At 42.9% G+C, this 22,396-nt stretch overlaps 1 protein-coding gene across 11 annotated transcripts in view; it reads right to left on the bottom strand.

Annotated features, from left to right (window-relative positions):
- The window catches only part of Dlg1 (discs large 1), a 298,681-nt gene that overhangs the window by 199,715 nt on the left and 76,570 nt on the right, over nucleotides 1-22,396 (bottom strand). For 10 of the 11 annotated variants that reach the window (XM_070654229.1, XM_070654254.1, XM_070654221.1 and 7 more), the window contains one exon: nucleotides 16,908-19,950. In XM_070654229.1, coding sequence (XP_070510330.1) covers nucleotides 16,908-17,322 — 415 coding nt within the window. In that variant the 5' untranslated portion in view covers nucleotides 17,323-19,950. Of the gene's footprint in view, nucleotides 1-16,907; nucleotides 20,391-22,396 lie in introns of those variants that run through there. The other variant, XM_070654184.1, reaches the window with a different exon arrangement.

Genomic DNA, 22,396 nt, shown 5'->3' with positions numbered 1-22,396 from the left:
ATTTTCAATAGTTACACCGCTCGCGTAACTCGAGTGGACTCTCAAGCCGGCGCGTGTCGCGGCGCCGCGTTCCCGAATATATATCACCGGCACTAGGATACGTCGGGCGCAGGTCGTCTGGGTCGAAGGAGCCCGTAACTCCTTGCCAGGATCGCTCGCTTCTCGCCGCGACGTTGCGGAATGGGATAAGGCCGTCTCGTGACAACACGAAAATCGGACAACGCGCGACATTGTATGAATTAGGAATGAGCTGCTTTAAATTTTTGAAGGATCGATTTTTTCGCGCTGCAGCAGACTCTTTATATTATTTAATACACAAGCAGGTTCCGGAGATATAGTGAAAAATTTTAAAGAAATAGTAGATAAAAGTTAATAGTTAGATAAATTAATATTTATAAAAAAAGAAAAAAAAAGTAGAATATAAAAGCTTTTTTTTCTTTTTTTTTTTTAATATCAATAATATCTTATCTGTAAAATATGCGAGTGCTTTTTCGAAATTACTAATATAACGAGTTCTTATATTTTAATTTTCTTTATCAGTACCGATGTGAAGGAAAAAGCACAAAAAAAAAAATGCAATCTCCCCCTCAAGAAAGACGCCGACTACTGTGCGGTTTAATTTTATCCCCGCGAACCGTATAATATCTCCAAGTTAAACTAATTCCAACACGTAACCCACAATTTTCCGCGCTTATTGTGGCATTACTCTCAATTTCTTTATTAAACTAGCGAGTGTCTTGCGCGTTAGTAGTCGTTAATGAATTGAAATTATGGTTAGCGCTTTGAAGCATTGCTCCCGAGAGTGTCGCGTATTAATTGCTCCCGAGTGAGCAATTCCTAAAGGTAATTTCCAAGTTACATCATTACAGCACCTGTGTGTTTCGCGCAATACTGAGCTTTCTGTAATTATGCTCGTTAGTCGGTCAAGCAAGCCAAGTTTCTTCTTCCTGTCCGCTAAGATAATAGTTATTAAATAAAAAAATAAAAAAAAAACAATACTACTGCTGTACCTTATCAGTTATCAAAGCAATCTTTTAAATGCACCAGAGGTAATCTCGTATTAAAAACACTTTGGTTTAATTCCCACATAAATTGTTGATTTAAAAGTAACGCCGCGAGATCCGTGAAAGTCGGTTATGTGACTTTTTAATTTTATTCTCACAGTTTTTAATTTCGCGAAGAAGAAATAAATTTGCTTTGCCGCGCTCTCTCTTTCATTTCCATACTTTCAACGACAATTTTAAAACTACGAGTAGCCTAGCTGCCGCTTAGTCACCGGTGTTAGTTACGAAAGGACTTTTATTTGCCTTCTCGCCCCGAGGTATATGTGAATGGGCGGGAAATTTCTAAAAAGTTGCGGAAACGTTTTATCCGCCGGTCGAGCGGAAATTCGGAGGTTTTACTCGTACAAATCTGCCGGTGCTTCTATTTCTTTTTCTTGACGCCCCGCGCTCAACGCTGTGAAAAATAATTTGTTGCACGCGAGAGAATTTTAGAACTCCCGTCAGCATCGGATGCGTATATTCTTTTACGCCTGAAATAGAGTTGCCTGAACAATATCGCACGTTTTTCTCGAGATATTGGTAAAAAAAAAAGGAGGGGGGAGGAAGAAAGGGGGGGGAAAAAAAATCTCGATTTGCAAGAGCGCCGTTGCTTTTCACCTTCGCGTTGCAAACATCTCGCGCGTTGTGGAGTTGGATATTTACGGTACCGGCGTTATTGCATTATAAATTTTCAAAGGGCGTTCCGATTCTCCATCGTGATAAAAATGTACATCAATCCTGTTCGAGCTCTCGGCGGCGGCGGCGGCGCCCTTTCACCATTCTATACGACGACGGTACCCTGTCTAAATATCACCCGGCGCATTTCTCACGTGGAATGCGAGAAATATATATTGAAGACTTATTTCAATCCCCCCCTCCCTCCCTACTCTGTGCGAGACGTTGACGTTGGTATGTGAAACGCGCGCGGAATTCTTTTCGATGATGGGCATCCTGTGTGTAGGCGGTGGCGCCTTTCGGGTGAATGCCGGCACCGCCGTGATGAAACTTATCTGACATTTCGCCCCCATAAAAGAGAAAGAATCCAGCGCTACCGTGAGCGAAAATTGCCGCTATAAAAAGATTCCATGTCTTAATCTCGAAATACTAAGCATAAGCGATAACGGAATTCCAAAGATCAATCTTTACTAGCAACTACCTTTATTTTCCTCGAATAAGGCACGAAAAAAAAAAAAAAGAAAAGAAGCTCGAGACGATATTGAGTTCGAAAAAATTTATAAGCTTTATTGATTATGAACGGGATTTAATGACATACGATTTAATAGCTGCGAAACATTGCTTTTGTAATTAAGAGTCGTGAGAAAAATTGCCGGTTTGCTGCGCATAGAATTTCCATGCGTTCCTGTGATCAAATGTGCTCTATCGAGTGCTATAGTTATTGCATATCGTATAGCGATAATTGATTGCAAGGCAATCACACGTTCCCGTAGCGTCATCCCTTTATAATTAGCCCAATGTAACCGATGCCATCGCGGTTCGTCCTCTTACTAGGCCAATGACTGGGATTGCAATTAGAGACGTAGCCATATCGATAATCGATGCATACCATGGGCATGGAATAATAATTAGATTACCGGTACTTAAATCCGATTCGCGATATACATAACCACGTAGATCTGCCTCGATGTTGCAACTGGGCCATGTTGATGTTCCACTTATGTCATGTAGCCTCTGCATCACACATATATTTGTTAATTATACTACATTCATGCACATCGTTGTTGTATGTACGTAACACTCGACGCTTCCAACCCGAGCTTTTCGAACGTTATAGCAAAACTTGATTACGACGGGGGAAAAAAAAAAGAGCAGGAAGAGACGGCGTCATAAAAAGGATGCGAAGTAACGCAATTAGCTTGACTGAAATAAAGACAATAATTTAGGATTCCTCGAGATTTTTCTCCGGACAGGACCTTTTCGCCGGAATACGCGTGACCACAAATGACCCTTCTTTTTTTCTTTTTTTTTCTTCTGTTCACGATTTATTTTACGCTCCCGCGTTTCCCTATTTTTCCTACCGCGCGGCTGCCGACCGCAAAGTGCGTGCGATGAAAAAAGTTGCAGCTGCACATCCAGGAAAAAATATCGCCAGTCCGGCTTTTCGTTAATTTTCCGCCGTTTCGCCGTCTCGCCCTCCACCGGGCCGCAGCGTTACCTTTGTATTCCCTCTTTTTTTTTTTTTTCATACCCTTTCGCGGAATTACGAGCATAGTGCTTTATTACGTATTATGGTGGTGCATTAAAAAATTTGCGTTTCCTACGATAGCGTAAATGCAAAACGAGGGGAGCAAAAAAAAGGGGTGAGAGAAAGGCGAGATTAAATTTGCATGGCGCTGGTTGACGCCGGACATTTTTTAATGTACTTTGGCAGTTGGTATACTTTTGAATACTAATGCACCTCGCGCTTAACGAACGCATTTTGTTTGGTTTATCAGATGAACGTGACGGCACGTCAAAGCGCGCTCGCTGCATGAGCTCGGAATTCCTGTTGCAACACACCGACGAAATGAAACAACGTCGCTAACGTATGCGTAAATATTCGTACGCATTAATTTGAGTCTTTCCGCGCGTATTCTATTTGGGATAACGAAGTAATGGCTAAATAATGAAACAACGTATAATAAAATCAGTTAAACATCGCTCGTATTTTAATTCATTATACCACCGTCGCGGAAATGCGTGAATGTTAAAATGATAATTTCGAAAAACGTCGTTCCACCTTCGGTAAGAAACAAACGTGGCACTTCGGTCGAATATATAATTCGCGCGATACTCCGCATATGCGAGGAATATTAACGAATCAAAGATAAAACAGAGTGTCCCTTATCTACTTTTTATCTCCGTTACGCGTAATCTAATGTCCTCGTTTTCATCATTAGCTCGATTTCACTCGGCTCGGTAGAACGTTCACGCGGCGAATAGTTTTTAATTCTCCGCAGTTTCCAGTTCCACAAAAGCACCGTGGCTATCTCCTGATCTCCTCTCGTTGCGCTCGCACTCCGCCTTCGCACTCCGCGTTCGCTTTCCTCTTTAAGCCGTGAACGGAAGTAGAAAAGTTCGCGGGTGAAGCAGGAAGGATAAAAGCTATTTACAGAAGTAACGTGTCTCGTACGGGCAGGTCTCCACGGTTGATGTTAACGAGCTCCAGTTTATCGTCGATTTCGCTGTCGTCGTCGTCGTCGTCGTCGTCGTCGTCGTCGTCGTCGACCTCGTCCTCGTTCCTCGTCTTCGGCCTCGTTCTCTCCGTCCTCTTCGCCCTCTTCGCCGTCTCTTCATCGTCGTCCTCGTACCGCACGCGGCACACAAGCGGGAAAGTTCCGTCGGTGTGGAAATTACGTGTCGCAGGGGCTAAACTTCCGTCTTCGACGGAGTACGAGAGAAGTTGTTAACGCCTCGACGCCGCGTGCAAGCCGACCAATGTCGGGTGTCGCGACGCTCCGGGCGTGCGAAATGGCTCGTGATGTTCTCGCACGCTTGTATTTACCGCGCGTGAATTCACAGGCCCGGTGCCGCCCGCGGCTTTAATCAAAACGCGACACCACGAAATGCATTTTTTTTTTTCTTTTTTTTATAATCAAGCGAACCCTGCGCGGTGGACGACGACGGTCAAAATCAAACTGGAATAGAACAAACTTACTTCCCTAATTCAATATTTCCTTAACTTCATCGTCGTTACGTCTGCCCCAAACTCTGAAGCCTAACGCGATTACGTAATCAAACAATTTCGATCAAAGTTTCGAATTATCATAATAGCACAGTTGTATTTTTGTTCGTCGTAATGTAATCGTGTCAAAATTGTCGCGAGATAAAACGGCTGCCAGGAAACCGCGATAAAATCTGCGACAAATCGAAAAAGAAATAAAAATGAGAGATTTGAAAATACAAAAAATATACGTCTCTCTTTATTAAATAAATTGTTTAGTTACATTTTGCGTATCCTTTTGTAACAACGTTAGGAACGCTGATCGAGATTGTCTATTCTCCGCTGCTAATAGCTAGAGTTCGGAAGCATGAATAGTCACTTTGGCTCCTGCAGATTCTAAAACCGCAACATATTTTGCGCTGTAGAGACGGGGAAGTTAGGGGAGAGAAGAGGGAAAGTACGGTGAGATGACATTATCCTCGAGTCGTTCACTCATCGAGCAATGTGCTCCTGCGTCTTTAGGGTGCACCCTTTCGTAATTACTGAGCCTGCGAGCACAAAGCTTGATTTTCTACAAGAATCTTAATAATGCATTCGGGTTGTAAGAGTCGATGCGAAATTTCTAACAATAATTACACTCTTGCATATGCAATCCGGAAATAAAAAAAAAACCGCGTCATATAAAAAGAAATAATTCTAAAAATTGACAATTCATATAAATTTATTAATCATTAATTTTAAAATACATAAAAATATAATGTATTAATTATGAATCTTATAATTTTTGGTTTTGAACAAATTATGTACGCGAAGCAAATGTGGAATTAATTTTTTTTACGCTACTAGTACGCCATATTAATTTTTCACGTATTTCAATAATTAATACGCTCGAGCAACGCATTTTCTATAGGGGTATAAATAACGATTTAAAAAAAAAAAGTCTTTTTTGTACGGTTTATAAAAATTAAATTAGCATTTCGGTAAAATAATCTACAATTTTCTCAATTTAATTTTATTTAATTTCACACACGTTGATAAGAGAGTTACATGCATCGCTGTCTTATTTCATCCCGAATGGCGCTCTTAGAAACCCCTAGGCTCCCGTACGCCCGTTAAAAGGGTCATTCGAACTATCCATCACTAATGCAATTTCGCAGTGCGCTGCGAGTTTTAGATAGGATGAAGTCGTGCGAGAGAATCGCGGTGAAGTTCGCATAGCTTCGTTGGGATATCGTGTGAAATGTTCACTGTAAAGCCACGCGCGCGGTGCGACGTGCAACACGTAGCGCACAGCTAAATCACCTGCGGTGCGACTGGATAGAACGAAAATTCTATTGTATACGGTAAATCGTTTACAGCGATCAGCGGGCGTTTATTTTCGTGGCTGGCCAAAATTATTCGCGCACCCGGCACTTATTGTCTCGAAGAATCAGGCTGATAAATGAGAACGCTAAGTAACCAAAGTTAATTGAACACAAGCGAACCCATTCGTAAATATAAATTTTCCCGCTAATTCGATAGCTATGGAGTTTTGCATTTTAAAGCAGCGCGAAATTTACGTACGCGACAAATAATTAAGGGACGACTCTCGACGTGCGCGGCGATAATTAAAAGGCACGGCCGATGTTGAAGATAGTTTCGCAATAAACATTTATTATTTGCTACGCGTGAAGCTTCGACACGGAGCTTGGATTGTCTCAATCACGAGGGAGAACTTGGAACGTCGCAGGCAAATACGGCTATATATATAGTCCGCACACAGACGTGGTAGCATTATGCATAATGATCTCACGCGAATTTACCGTTGCGCACGCGAGGTTCGTAACGAGACTGTTCGTTGATTAGATTTGTGATTAGTTAAGATGTTATATCATGAGACACTGAATAGCATAGCTAACCGAGAACATGTTTTAGTTAATACGCTGGCTGTTCTATTATTAAATAATCATTATGCACAATACCGAGTAAAGATATAAATTGCTTTAATTTGATAAAAATCTCTTTCCCTCGATTAAAAAAGAAAAAAAAGTTCTAATTAATATAATTCGGTTCGAAGATAACTACGGACGTAATTATATATTCGTACCAGGAACTTGAGAGATAATCATATTTATTAATTGTTCAATTTTAATCAACCTGTTAAGAATCCTAAAAGCATTAAATTTTTTTTTTTTTTTTTTGTTATCTGGCATTCTTTCCCGTTCGCACGATTATATCCTAATCATTGTAAAATAGAGAGGTTGCCATAATGCGACCTGATATTGCCAATCGACCGCAGGGCATCGTCTAAGTGCAGAGCACCGTATCTGTACATGGCGGTTAATGGCTTTGCTGCGCAGTCAAATTTTGCTAAAAGGTAGCGATACGAGCTCTGCGTAGCGACTAAATACGACAATCGTATCCTCCGAGAGAGAATATTACAGATTTAACGATACGGTATAGTTGCTGAAATATATATAAATATATACATTTATTTACGGGCAATTTCGTTATCAAAATCAAGTTGCGAATAAAGCGAAAAAAAAAAGAAACGCGAACTAAAATAAACACAGGTGGCACTCAATTAATACAGCTATGTTTAAATATCAATTCGTAATAAATGAGAAAGCAAATCGAGAATAACGTGTTTAAAAACAACGGCAGCTGTATTATCATAAGCGTCGTAGGAATAAAATGCAACGAAGAGAGAAACATATGAAAGGTGTTTCGTTATCAAGCAATTAGTTGTTGAAAATTTTTACGTTCTCCCGAAATTGATTGACAATCGACCCAATAGCGTCAAAATAATCAAAAGAATTTCACGTGGTCAAATATTACGAGATAATCTCGCGCGGCAGAGTGTACTTGTGAAACGAAGGCTAATACCGTCCCGAGTACCGTAGACGTTCGCCGTTATTTTTATCGGACGTCGTCGCACGTCGGCGGGCGTCGTTTACGCAATCACGCTGACGACGCTGACTTTATGTCAGATTTTTGCAAGTCGCGCACTGGTAGGTCGCGTGCTAACGAAGCGCCGCACGTAATTAAATCGCCGGTTGTAAAACGTAACCGTGGAACTATCAGCGCCGGAGCATTCAAGTGTCCCTCGTCGCGTCCCGCCTTTTTCCACCGGCTACCGACCGCCGACTGCTCTTCCCGTTTCCCAGCACACTCGCCTGTGTACCATTCCGTCCGCATAATCCGATAAACGTGATCCGCATCTTGAACAGGAATTGGTATCGGACCGTTCGAGGTCCTCAACAAGTTCCGGAGAAGTGCCGTTTCATTCGCCGACGAACCGACCGGCCGTCACTATAGTTGCCCGTGTAATTAAAACAAAAAAAAAATTAAATAAATAAAAAATATAAAAAAAAAACGAGCCACGAGTTCGAACGCCAACGCTTGAGGCAACACGCGCAAATATGATAAAATGTTTCCATTCAAAAAAATCTCGCGTATATTCCGAAGGGGAGACAAGTCAATCTCTGGAAGTAAACGTCAATATTCATTTCGCGATTGTAATTGTTACAAAGAATTATGACGTCTAAAGACTTTTTTATCCGCCAGTTAACAATTGTACATACATATGAAACAATAGTATGGGATAATTCATTTCGAATTCTTCGCTCATTTTCGTGCGACAAACAAGATTCACGCGCGATTATTTGTTTTTAACATTCGTCAAGTTTGCTGAACGACGCACCGAGATTAGCGCATTTTGCACGTTCGCGAGTAATTAATTAATCGCGATAAATTCGCTCGCAGAAAAAAAGAGGATCGTATCGTGAAATATCGGTACAAAACAAAATACGTGAAAAACGAGAAAAATAAAATTAGGGTTATTATATCGCGCGATGAAACAGTTGGGAAAACGACTGGACGTTACAAATGCTGTACATGCGAACCCACGCACGTAATTCTTCATAGATCTCATATGTTAACGTTTAATGCCTTTGAACTTCGTGAATGGGTCGCAAAATTGAGGCACGTCAACGGAATTATGCAACGGTTAATCTCTGAGAGCGCTCCTCCATTCGAAAGTTCCCTTCCGAAAATGATCAAGTTTCACGCAGCCGGCGAAGTACATTGGATAAGATAAATGGTGGACGTCATGGAGGGCAGTAGTGTTTGAAGGTCGGTTGCGCCGGTGCAATTTATCAAACCTTTCATATATTTATTATCGAGCCGGCTAAAGCGCCAGCCGGCCGGCAGCGCCGACTGACGCTGATAATCGGTTTAAGCTAACGCCACGAAGATGAATTCGCCATTGTGGCGAACGCAGCTTTCTAATTACTCGCCGGGAATTATGTCGGCTGTGATCGAATCGACGCGGTATTAATATTTCATCGAGTTTTTCCTTAATACTTTGGTTACGAGCTCGCTTATTCAATACCCTCCCTCTCGAAGCACACACACGCACCGATAATCGCATCCCTCTTTTTTTTTTCCCTCAATAAATTTTTAATCGGTTCAAAGTTGTAAGAATAATTTGTTCCGCCGGTCGTTTTATCTCGATTGCAGCGAAATAAAGAGGCGTGTAATAATTTTGTGGATAATAACCGCGGCGAGCCCACAATTGACGTTCAGCAAGCATATTGCGGAATTGATGAAATAATTTGAGGGAAACGAGAGATTCATAAATCAAATTTGTAATTAACAATGTAATATAAAATACGTAAATGTGTTAAATTTATATTTAAAAAGAAAAAAGGGACTATTTATTGCGGCGTGTCAACGCGCGGAATATGAATCACGAAATTAAAATATTAATTAATTTCGAATAGCCTCTGAATCAGTTAGTTTATTTCTTAAACAATCTGCGCGATCGATTGGAAAGTTGCAAGAGTTTTTACCAAGATAGAAAGAAAAGCTTTCGTCAACGTCTGAGATTGACCGTAATTGCATGACGGTTCCTCGGGAGTCGTTCAGCGAGTAGTCGAAATTTCGCGAGAGTCATAACGTATAATAATAGCTACTTAATCGCGAGAAATCGAGTTTCCTACGTGACATCGCAAGTTGAGCTTAGTGCTCGAGCATCCTTGAAGACGACGCCGCCAGAAACGCCGCTATTGTTGCCCGCCACGCATAGTGTCGTCGAGATATTGTGCAAGAAATTTCATTGTACGACCGAGATAGGTTTTCCTCGATGTCAGAGACAGCGGGAGGGAGGTAGAGGGGAAGAAGCGAGGGAATCGTATCGTACTACTTCTATTGTCTATGAGCATTGTGGCTGGCGCGCAAATAGTATGAACGCGATTTCCGCGGTTATCGGGCGTTGATTTCGGCGCGATAGGTTTTTCACTTAGCGACTCCGGCAATTTGTACCGCCGAGATTTTCACGGTTTCAAAGAACCATATTTTTCGTAACACGAAATGGTTAGATAAAAAAAAAATAATAATTAAAAAAAAAGAAAGAGATAGAAGAAAATAATCTGAGACGTCGACGAAGAGCGTCGATTATTTTGCCTTCGTTTCACGAATCGTCTTTGTCGTTCGCGGTAATGCATGTATTATGACGTATCAAATGGTCGTCTAACTCATCGCGTGTGCCGATCAGGCGGCTGACGGATGCATTATTGCGTTTGAGGGAATGCCGGAAACGCATCGGGTCGTAGGCCAGCACACCGCGCTGGGTGTAGACGCGATCCTAGCGGGAGCATTTGTGGGATTGCTCGACTTCGTTTCCTCGAATCTCGCGGGCCGAGCTCCACGGATGCATTCGCAGCTTTCGTCATTGAATGCGATTCGCGATCCAGCCATTCTTGCGTCGCTTAGCACAGAGATAGCGGAGCGCTTTTGAGATACGGCACGATATAGCGCTCAACGTCTTGATAAAACGAAATATGGGGAAGGAAATATATGTATTAATAACTCTCGTAAAAAAAAAAAAAAAAATTTATACTTGTAAAATACGCGAAGCAATTCTTACCCGGGTATCTCGTCGTGTTAATTACGAGATGCGACACTACTATGCACATTGCGTGCATTATTCTCTTCACAGCATAATATACGCTGTTAATATCTAGCGCGGCGGCGAGGAAAGAATAAAAGCGTAACGAAGACGAGAAATAAATGTCTTTCATGACGTATCCTCGTTTCAGCGTTCTAGTAACGATGTCTTTAAATCGAAAATATTAATTTAGTTTTCAAATTGAGAGAGAAAACGCACGGGAGAGCATTTCGTTTCCGCGCAATAAATCGAAACGATATAACTAGCTTGGTTTTCGGGAAATTAGTATAACGATCCTTCCGTGCTCATCCGATTAAGCGTTCGCACTCGACGTCTGCAGGCTAGCAATCATTATCAAACTACATCAGGTTCATATAATATGCGTTTGTACATTATCGAGCGTGATATTGCTTGGCACCGCGGCCAACGATTATTGCTCGAGCTATAATACTCGTGACCTTCGTACGAAAATGCCGGCATCTTCATTAGCGCTAATTATCCATTCAGTCTGCGACAGTCGTTCACGCGAGCGTAATATCGCCCGGGATTTGCAGACACCGATAGGCAAATCTGATTGTACAACGCCGCCTGTATTAATATAACATGTCAAATTGTTACGCGGATGTGGATAATTAGCCGCATTCTTGCTGCGCGTATCTCCAGTGGATCATTTCTACGAGGCTCGTGTCAGTTACACGTGCGCGCGTTATCTCCGTTACGCAATATCGCAAACATCAATTTAATAACAACACCGCATGGTAAAAGTGGAGGGCAAATTGATTGAAGTTTCCTCGACAGATTCGTAACATCGTTTAAAGTTATTATCGATAACACTTTCATTTAAATCGTTCCTTATAACGGAGCGCAGAGGTAGTCCTCAGATCTGGCGGTGTTCGACAAGACAGAACGAGCTTGCGCGAAAGTGACGGCAACGTCGAACAAGCGCCGCTAATTGCTTTGTAAAGAGGGGAGAGAGAGAGTAAGTTAATTGGCGCAGTTAGTTTCGTAAGGAGCGAAACTCGGAGATGAATAGAGTTCACTGTACGTGCGCGATGCGGTGAAATATAGGACTCGTATCTCTCTCGCCTTTCATCGGTCATTGGATTCTTTCAGTAGCTCGGAATCAATTTTTTTTTTCTTTTCCCTCTCTGCTCCCCCTAACGAAAATTTCATATCTGAAATCTGATAAACTCGTGATATCTTTTTAGTATCTCTAAGTCTTAAGTTTGAATTTCCGTAAACTTTGAATTAAATCTTAATTGGAATAGACTCGAAAGCGACTTCTTCGGTTTATTTTCAATTGATTCCAATTCTATCGAGAGATGCATCGCGATGCATTTCCGATTTTTATAAAAGAATAAATAGATTTAAAAAAGAAAAAAAAAAAAGTTAATTGTAAAGTTCAGAGATTGAAAAATAATAAAAACATGCAAATAAAAATATAGAGGAAAACTAAACGTGGAAGTATGCAAAGATATTCTTTTGCCACGCACGAAAAATATTTATTAAAACAATTCAAAATTTATAACATATATAATTTATTAATATTTTTGTTACATTACGGTAAAGGTTTTCATATTTTAACATAATATGAGATTCATTAAAAAGAAAGCATACTATTTATTTCCACACTATGCGCAGAGTAATTAAATGTGCATATAAAATTTAATTAATTTCGAGAAGTAACAGAGCGGTCTTTTCATGTAATTAAAGAGTAGCACTAACAGAAAATTTTACAACTTTCGACAAATACAATTTGGTTATTACGTTGTGTAAAATCCGTCTTTGCGTCTCGTTTGTGAACAACGGTTTCAATTTTCAAAATGCATTTTCGGAATCCACGAGATGTAATGAGCAGCTGCATAATTTTCGCGGCAAACTTTATGAACCGTCCGAGCTAACGAAAGTTCTCGGAAGATTATAACTTTCGGCGGAAATCTTCCGCGGATAATCAATCGGGAGTAGCTCGAAAATGGCTTCCCTCGATGAGCTTCTTTCCGCCGTCTTCCGCACGTTTAATCGTAACGGCAAGGAATAATAGTCGTGCCTAATGTTCTCTAAAAGTTTTTAGAGAGCAATTTTAGAAGTAGCACCGCTTCAATCGCGAAATCAGGAACAGCCATTACGGCGGATTTAACGTTAGCGCGAACGGGAGAACGGATTATGCAGAAATATCGTAACAAACATCGCGTAGATAATATTCAAATAATTTACTCGGTGTAACGTACAAATAAAAAAATATGAAAATGTATATTACGCTCGCCGATAGATGCGGTATTAAAATTTTGTTGCGCGTTTGTAAAGTGGAAAAAAATAATGTTTTCTTAACGACGATTATTTTACATAAGTTGCAAAATAGAATATCCTCGTCCCTCTACGTATTATAATACGCGTACTACTTTAAACATTCCCGTCGGAATATGCACGGTGGACGGCGGTGAAAATTAAAAACTGAGACAAACGTTTGAAATCGGTGCAGCCTTTGTCCTTTGACTATGAAAATACTGAAATAGCTTTTCCGGCTTTTGCCTCGATTACATTTGTTGAATATCTTTCTAACAAGATTCTCCTTTTGCGTCGAATAGTAAAGTCGATAATCACTTTTTAACTATTTTTTAATTATTAATTATTTTTTAATCTTTTATTAACGGCACTTCAATTTTTTTTTTCTTCTTTTTTTTAACTTGTGTGTTGTTGCTCGTTTCATAAATTGATTTCGAATAGAGTTCGTTAACGTAGTGTTAAAAATTGAATTAATTTCTATATCTTTATGAATAGTGTTAATGAATATTAAAGAGAGCATTATTATTTCGCGGAGAATTGTGAAATTCCCTTTTAATACAACATGTCACGTACGCAGAATGCGCGTTGAGCGGCTTCAGGAACGGACTTTTTTAATTATACTCATTAGTGCGGCATAGCAACGGACAGTGGTTCGCCTAACTACCTTTATTTTCGCAAAATTAGAGCGTACCGTATATACATATATATATATATATATGTTCAAAATGATAAAAGAGCAGGTTGCTCTTATTCGTCAGAATCGTTTAATGGCATGTAACCAGTTCAAATCTTTTTCAAGTGAGGTTTTATTTCCGTGTTCTGGAATAATAAGAAAAAGAAAGATCACGTTGAGGATCGATAAAATATTTTATTGGAAGATACATATTCAGGAAACCGTAGTTTCTCTCTTCTCTCGCAATTTCTTTCGAACAATCGCGTTACGATCCCGATCAGGGGAAGAACGTGACAAGCCGAAGGTGCGCAATCGATTCTAATTCCACGTGTCGTAGGAATTACTTTCAGTTAGGGAGCGTTGCGTCCACGGAAAAAATTGCGCCCCGGGGCAGAAGCGGAGGGTGGCGGGTCCGGCGTTATTATCGCGAGAGTCCCCCCCCCCACCTCCGAAACTTTTTACCGATCTTCCTTTCGGTGCTCTCTACTTTCTCAACCGGTTCTTCCGTTCCATTTTATCTAACCCCGCTGTGTCCCCGCGGGACAGCTGCAGGGCTGGATGGAAGATAATAAACTCGAAACAATACGGCGGTCGCCGTTCGCAACGCAACACGAACATGCTTTCAGCTTTAAAGAGCGATATCGCTGAGTCGCCGTTATGCCGCGTGCGCGAGGAAAACTATTTCGTAACTGGGTCGTACGTGATACGTACGTGTACGTATGCGCGTTAGTGTCGGCGCGGTCGCCGACTGATGCGAGATAAAGGGAGAAAAGGGACAATCCGCCGGGCAAGAGGCCCTTTTCTCCCCTGTCGGCCCTATCTGGGAAAAGCTTCGCGGATTTCAGCCACATGCGTCGCGGTATAACTTAACAAGAACACGCGAGAACGCGGCTTTGTCAACGCGCCAGTGAGATTAATCAAGATGATTATTCACGAAGGATAAAACATTTTTACATCCGGTTTTTTTTCCCCCCCTCTTTCCGTTGCTATCGCGACGAATAAATTTACTCGCGGCCGTAGTCAGCTAATATCGATATATATATTTTTTTAGCCAGTGAAACGAATCTTGATTAACGTTTTTATTTTTTATTTTTTTTCTTTATTCTCCTTTAATAATTATACGTACATATAGGAACTGTCATGGGCTTGCTTTATGGCGCTCACGCAATAATTCATAGCAGTTTAAATGTATACAGGCGCAAATTAATCCTATTACCGTGACTTAAAGTCGACTTTACCTCAGCTACAGGCAGTAAGTAACTCTCGTCACCATCATACATCTGCTACGTGTATACTTGAAAGACTTGCGCTCGCTAAGCTTCAGCTGCGCGCTAAGGAGGGCCGTTACAATAAGCGAAAACGACTCACTCATCCGTTAATCTCCGTTTTGTGCGGTAACATGCATTAGCGTCTCGCACGCCATGCTGTTGCGTTTTCTAGTTCAAGACTGCCGTGATAGAAACCCGGTTGACGTTTGGCACTCGCAATTCAAGCGCTGTATAGCGATAAAATCCGGAAAGCTGTCGAGATTAAATAACTAATATCTTGTATAGTAAATGACGAATTAATTATTAAGCTACAGAAAAAAAATCGGTATTTTTATTAATATTCGGAATAAAATGAATATATAGCTATGCGAATTTTTTTAAAAAAGTCGAATAATTAAAAAACTAATATATGTTCTTGAAATGGCTATTTAAACTCGCTTGATAATTAAAATGGCTCAGATACACATTCTTTCGCACCATATTTTCGAAAGTAATTATACTACAGAGTAGAAAATAAAATCATTCGATGCATTTTATTTCGCCCGTATTTATAATAAAGTAACATATGCCGGATTTATTTAATGTAAATATAATTATAATATGACAAATGGATTTCAGATTTCAGTAGGATTCCTAATTAACTTGCGTAGCGTGCGCTAATCTCTCGCTCTTTTTACCACACGAGAACCCTTCGCGATCGTTAAGGGTTACGTTAAGGGTCGCAGTTACGATGTAATAAAAAAAAGTTAAAAGACAAATAAACAAATTCCATTAATTTAACATTAATTAAACGCGCGAGTGGCACTTGTCAAAATTAAATTACTTCGCAGTAGTGGCTATTATTTTTAGCTCTCCTTTATTCCGTTACGTTGTCATCCTTCCGATACATCGGGGTTGATTCTTCGCGCTCTCGCGAACATTTGCACGAGCGGAAACGCGACGGCGTAGCCTTGCGCCGTCCGCGGGGACAATAACGGCGCCGCATAAAAGCCGCGCGTAACAAACTCCGCAACTCGTCATAATGCAGTCGCGGCCGGCAGATGAAGGGCGCAGATAAATACAATACGAGCGGTTCGTCGGCCGTTCTCTTTACGCGCGACTCCCGCCGCGGTGCGGAAGTTCCACTCGATTTTCACCCGACGGACATTATCGCGCGACGCCCGCCGATCGGGCTGCTCCACTTTTCGCGGATCTTTTTTCTATCATCCGCGCAATACGCGCTCTAAAATGCACGGGCGCGCGCCATCCATCACTGTCTCATCGATAATGTTTCCTAACGAGCGAGCGCTCTGCGTTTTGGCTGCATCACGACACGTACTCGGTAAAGTTTTCTTATGCTCTTGCAATATGCCGGGGGCCGCATTACCGCGGCGAGATCGAAAAACGGAAGTGCGCAAGAACTTTCTGAATTTATGGCGGAGAGGCGACTGGAATCGAAGTGGGTCGCGCGCGAGATAATCCGCGTGGAAGAGCAAGCGAAACAACTCCACTACGCGACAGGTTGCGACAATCGCGCGCCGATGATTTCCGTAATGCATAGGTACGTCGCGCGGGCTACGTGTTTCCCCCGTTTAACGCGCTTCCCCGCGCGTCAATTATTTAACATTTAGCCGTACTTCATCACGCCGTTAACGCGAAAGAATTGCGCCCCTTCCTTCGAAGACAATTTCTCTTATTATCGCGCGCCAGTATTTTCGCGATACGAACAATAAAAGTCACGCACTGCCAGCCGTGCTTCGTGCAATTTCTGCAAAAGTTCCGTGTCGCTGCCTCCCGTTTATTCCCCACAGAGCGCGAAACTTTTCCGCGAAAGCTTACGTTCGTGCGCTTGAAAGACGAAGGTTTTTCGAAGGAGAGACACTCGGTGGCACGATAACGCATACGCAACCGATACATCGAAATCGCAGAAGTTTCCCTGCTTTGTATACCGCGATATTATTTTAAATTAAATAATTTTCTAATGCGACAAAGTATATTTGGCGCGTTATGGAAACGGTTCGGTAAGAAAGAATCGAGAACAAAGAGACATATGGCATGAGAGGCACTCTACCTTCTTTCGCCTGAACGTATCCGTGCACTTCGCAATAACTTCCGGCGGGGCCAGCCGCTCCGGGAGTGTCCAACGTGAAAAGAGTATTGGCGGAGGAGCTAACGTCGTCGGACATCGTCTGCAGCAGGCTGGTAGCCTGCGACAGAGTGCGTTGCTGATGATGCTGGTGGTGATGGTGGTGCTGCTGCTGCTGTTGCTGCTGCACCTGCTGCTGAAGTTGCTGTTGCTGCTGCTGCTGCTGAGCGAGCATTTCCTCGTGCCGACATTTCGAGCAACGACGCATCTCAGAGCGGACACGTAGCAGCCAAACCATGCCGAAGAGCGCCATAGCAACCTCGAGACCCGCTGATCTCGATGGGTGCTTCATGCTCGCGGGGTCGAGGTCATCGAGGCTCCGGGAGCCAGCACGACACATATCACCGACTTCGGTGCGGATTTGTCTACCTCTCGTTCTTTCTTTCTGCACCGTTTCGTCTCTCCCGCCTCTCTCTCTTTCTTTCCGTCTAATACACTTCTTTTTATATGAGATTGCGATTAAGCAAACATAAAAAAAAGAAAAAAAAAATGAGTGCCGAGCCCGTTTGAAATTGTGTCCTCGATATTACTCTTCTTTCATCTCGCGAGATATCGAGTCATTAGGCTTCTGTTGCATAAAGCGGCTGCTTCAATCACAATTGTGTCGAACTGAATCAGAAGCTCGTCTATTTTCACAGTCCCGTTGAATAATAATAACAATTGTCGTTTATTGGACTTCGCTGTTTTTCGAAAGAAAATCAATGTTCACATTGGCAGCTTTTGATATTTCGCGTAGTTTTTTTTTTTTTTCCTCTTTTTTTTTCTTCTATTCTTTTATTTAACTTCAAGATTCCTGTCACGATGTCAATGCCGCCACGCCGCAGGCGAAGTATTTTAATTTACTCCATTTATTCGTTATGAAACAATGGAAACTAACGGGCGATCTCGCTCACATTTTATTAATTTTATTTTCTTGCCGGAGTAAGCGTGACATTTCATATTTTTCGCGGACGATTCGTTAGAATGAGTATGTCCCGCAGTTAAGGATTCTGGATATCCAATAAAACGCGCCAGAAACTATGAGAATCTCCTTTCTCTCGTATTTTTAGACGAAGCCCGATTAACCGATAACCGAGAAATGAGCAAATCGGCAAGGCACCTTTTTTTTTTTTTAATTTCTTTTTGATAGATGTTCGATAAGTGTCTAAGCGATGCGTTTGATTCGTGCGAGCTTCTATAAATAGAAATTTTGCAGCTTTGTATGAACTTGTCTCCTATTTCATTTTATAAATTCTTCGATATTCAATCAATTTGAAAGGCTCCTCTTTTTCTGAATCAATTCTTCTGCAAATTGAAATACTAAGCAGTCGATATTGAACACAATTTTTGTTCGTTTTCTTAACAAACGTTGTCAATTAGGCAGCATTTAGCCGGCGATTTTCTAATTTACAATCCGCCGTTATTTCCGTCGGAGTGAATTATTCAAGCTCGGAGATTACGCGAATGTCGGAGCGAATCAACCAAGGCACCGGTTTATCCGTGTATCGGCCACGGGAAAGACGAGAATGATCGATACAGCCTTAATACGGAAGGAAGCTAAGCGATTGGTCCCGGGCGCGCTTCGACGACGATGATACTTTTATAAAAGTACAAAAGACGTCCGCGAGTAGTCGAGGACCGTAGATCCTCCCATATTTTCCAGGAACTATCCCGTGATCATCGCCCGTTCCCGAGTCGCGGCTACGCCTCACTCCTACGATTTTCAGCAGCCGAGCACTGTTCTCAGATATCGTCTCCAGCGATTTCTGCCGTCCCCGTTCCTTCTTCCGTTAGACTCTTCGTGATCCATCGAGCTATGCGATACTGGCGTTCCCCCTCGTTCCTCTTCTCGGTCTCTTTTCAGACTGCACCGCGCTAGAAATGCGATTCCGTCCCATCGGGACACGTACTTCCGATCGCGCGGTTGTCTCACCTCTCACGCATGAGTGAATTTCGCTCGGCGTTCATCCCCGATTGACGGGAAACCCGGACAGAATGCGGGGGGGAGGATGGGAAGAGAGTTCGTTCGATATACCGACTCGCCTCTTTCCTCGTATTCCTTTCCACTTTTTATTATACGATTACACGGTATTTGTGAATAAAAAGTAGCTTTTTGATCGCGCGTACCTCGCTCTTTAAAATCCACAGAAAAAAAAAAGAGAGAGAAAAAAAAAAAGAGATACGTTCGACAATCGGCAGTAATAGCGGGAAATTGAACACTCGGGCGAGTGGATTTTGTTCTTGCGATCGGAGAATTTAGCTAAAACGGAACTCTCACGCGGAGTGGACTGCTTGGATTCAAGCGGTGGCTCGTTATCAATTCCTGTCGAGTCCGAGAGCTTGAATGGATTCGCTCCTGTCAAACTGCCGATGTACGCGCGGAGGCTCTAACGGCCCATACTTCAGCGAATAATCTCGCTTTGACAGCGAAAGGCGATATTAATTTCGCCGTTTGTTAACGATCTTACTTCGCGATCGCTTTGCAGCTCGATGAGAATCCGAAGATGGAAATTTTCTTTGAAAATACGTTTCCGCCGTATTCTTCTTCTCTGTCTCTGTAGCTTATTCAGAACCGTCTCGAGCAAGGTATCGATTAGTGCTAGGAACGTTCGAACTGTCGTCTCGTACTTTTCCAAATAACGATGTTTGCCACTGAATATTACATCGAGATCGATTCTTCTCGACAAAGAGATCCTTTAGACTGGGATCGGCGAGTACCTCTTCTTCCTGGAAAAGCGGGTCCTTCACTCGATACGTATGAACGGAGGAGGCGTTATCCCGGGGATGCAGTCGGGGTTGATATCCGGCGATAACGCAGCTTCCCGGACGTGAAAAGGGGTTTCGAGAGGTTTGCGGGTGAAAACCATTGGTGAAGAAGGCCCGATAAGTGACCGGTTTCTTTTCTTCGGATCGTCGATTCGGTCCCGATACTCCTTCCCGCGGAGGCTCCGCAGCCTTAGATTTCCGGCCGATACTTCTCCGTTTTACCCTGGAAAAGTCGTGGCAGGAACCTTCGAGCGTTACCGACACGAGAGAAGCGTGGTCGATTTCGCTTCGCGAACTCGATGTTCGTTCGAGGAGAATTTTTCAATGAGCTCCACTTTCGCAACGACGGCTCTCTGAATAGCGGACTAATCGATCCTTCCGCGTATTGATTGATAATCTGCAAGACCGTGTTTTTCGATTACAGTCGCGAAAATGCGATCCGGTCGTCATCAATTATCGTAATATTAACAAATGCTTCCTCTCGTCCGGGAATAGGCAGCTTGCAGAATACTCGCGCTCATAAATTTATAACCGTGCACGACGTGAAAACGTCAGTGATAAAATAATTCATCAAATAACACGGAAGAAACAAATAGCGCGCATTCAGTCGAACGAAAGCCGTAACCCTCATCGATCACCCCAATAACCTACTTCATTGCGCGTCGACGATGCAACGGCACTGGAATAAAACGGTTCATCTTCGGTGGGAGCGATCGTAAATACAGATCGCGCCCAATGAAGCAGGGAGCGCCGGCTAAATTTCAGAAATCGACTTCGTTGCGAAAGGGAGGGAGGTAGCGGAAGGTAGAGAAGTTGAGGGAGTGCTCGCGTCGAGAGGGTTATAAATTGCAACTCGGAGAAAAGGGACGACAACGACGAGGTTACCGAGTAGCCGAAGGGAAAATACTTTGCGCGCACTTTGTGCACTGACGCTGCTGGCAACTATCGCTGCTCCTTCGTTAGTCGAGACGAGAGCAAGTCGGGTAAGAGAGAAACAGAGAGAGACAGAGGACGAGCTTTTCCGTCTCGCGAGACGGTGCGCGGCATGTTTCTGAAAGCCGCGCTTTTATTTTATGCGCCGCCGTTCGGCCATGATGCGTTGATCCATTTCACCACGTTATATCGCCGCCGGCGAAGTAAAAACATGGTAAATCGTAACACCTACGGCCGCTGCCGGCGCACGCTCGATTTTACATGGGGATTTACACGGATTCGCGTTACCACCCGCGACGAGTTGAATAGCTCAATAACTGTCGGTTTTCCTTTTAGCGTCGGTACTCGCGGTGATTAAAAACGACGCGCTCGCCGCGGTTCCGGCGCGAAGTGTATTGCGATGAGCCACGTATTGAAGTGCCTCCGTGCCATCAAATAAAGCGCGACGTGTAAAAGTAAACGCACAGCGGTGCGTGCGTTTTTATACAACACGGTCATTTAGCATACTTTCAGTCTTTGTGCTGCGCGTACGTTGTGCACTATTTTTCCCTCGCGTGTCACTTCTCTGAGAGTCTCTCGCTTTCCGTTTAAACTTCTCGTTTGTTTAACTCTATTTTCTGCCCGGTTCTTTATTCTCTTGCGACTGCCGCCCGTGTGTGCCTCTCGCGCGAGAATAAGCTCGTCTTGAACGCAACGAGCAAGTGGCGAATTTTGCGGGCGAGCGAATTTTCATCGGAGGAACTCATTTGGCCGGTTATCCTTCCGCGCGCGCCCGACGTATCGATTCGACGGCAAGCCGATAAACCGCGGACGAATGCGATTATGTCGGAAATAATGCAGCAGACGGCTCGATGACCGCGCGCCCCCGATACACGACCGCCGGCCCGGTGCAATAACGCACTCACGAGAGGGTTTGTCCGAAATGGGCGGAAAAAAATAGAAAAAAAAAAAAGGGATCGGTCGATTGAAAGGGAGGAAGCCCGACACATTGCGCGGGCGCGATGATTACGCGGGCCGATCGTATTTCTTCGCGGTAGAACGTTCGGGCGTAATTTCACAGTTGTGTAAATCATCGAAATTGAAATTGATGAATCATTAGCCGGGTCCCCGGCGCTCTCGAGCGGCAGGCGCGTTTAATCGACGCGGCCGTAAAAATTAATTTTGCACTGCAACGCGGAATTATTGTTTACGGATCGCCGGCGATCAACGGCGGCGGAGATTAATATTTGTTTCTGCACGCTTTGCGCGCGAATATTATATAGTTATTAGTTATCGCAATCTAATCGTCGGTACCGGATGCAATATATTATTGCGCGTTACGATAAATAAGATCGCATATGGAGACATCATTATCGCGCAATCAACAAGCGCTCGTTAATTGACACGTTTGAAGTTTCCGTCGTTATTAATATTTAACAGTTTCGCCGGTTTTCATCGCGTTAAAATTCTGTCGTGGATGGACGTTGGGCAAGAATTACTCTTTTACCGCGGCTTGTTTTGAGATCTGGATTATGCTTGCAAAAGTTCAAACTCTGGTAAAACCAAAAGCAGGCTAACCTGATGAAGGTGAAGGGAGGGGCGGAATATATTTTAAAAGTTTCGCCAGAAGAACCTTTTTAGATGGGGACAACTTTACTCTCTTTCTTCGTAAGCTCCGACAATTTCCCCAGCTTTTATACATACTTGATAAGTTAATCTGAGAATTTTAAGGACGCACTAAAGTAATGCTGAATTTT

This window comes from Cardiocondyla obscurior, linkage group LG01, assembly GCF_019399895.1.
Source record: "Cardiocondyla obscurior isolate alpha-2009 linkage group LG01, Cobs3.1, whole genome shotgun sequence".
NCBI lineage: Eukaryota > Metazoa > Arthropoda > Insecta > Hymenoptera > Formicidae > Cardiocondyla > Cardiocondyla obscurior.
The sequence above is the reverse complement of the archived record's forward strand: the minus strand, read 5'-3'. Positions and strand labels throughout refer to the sequence as shown.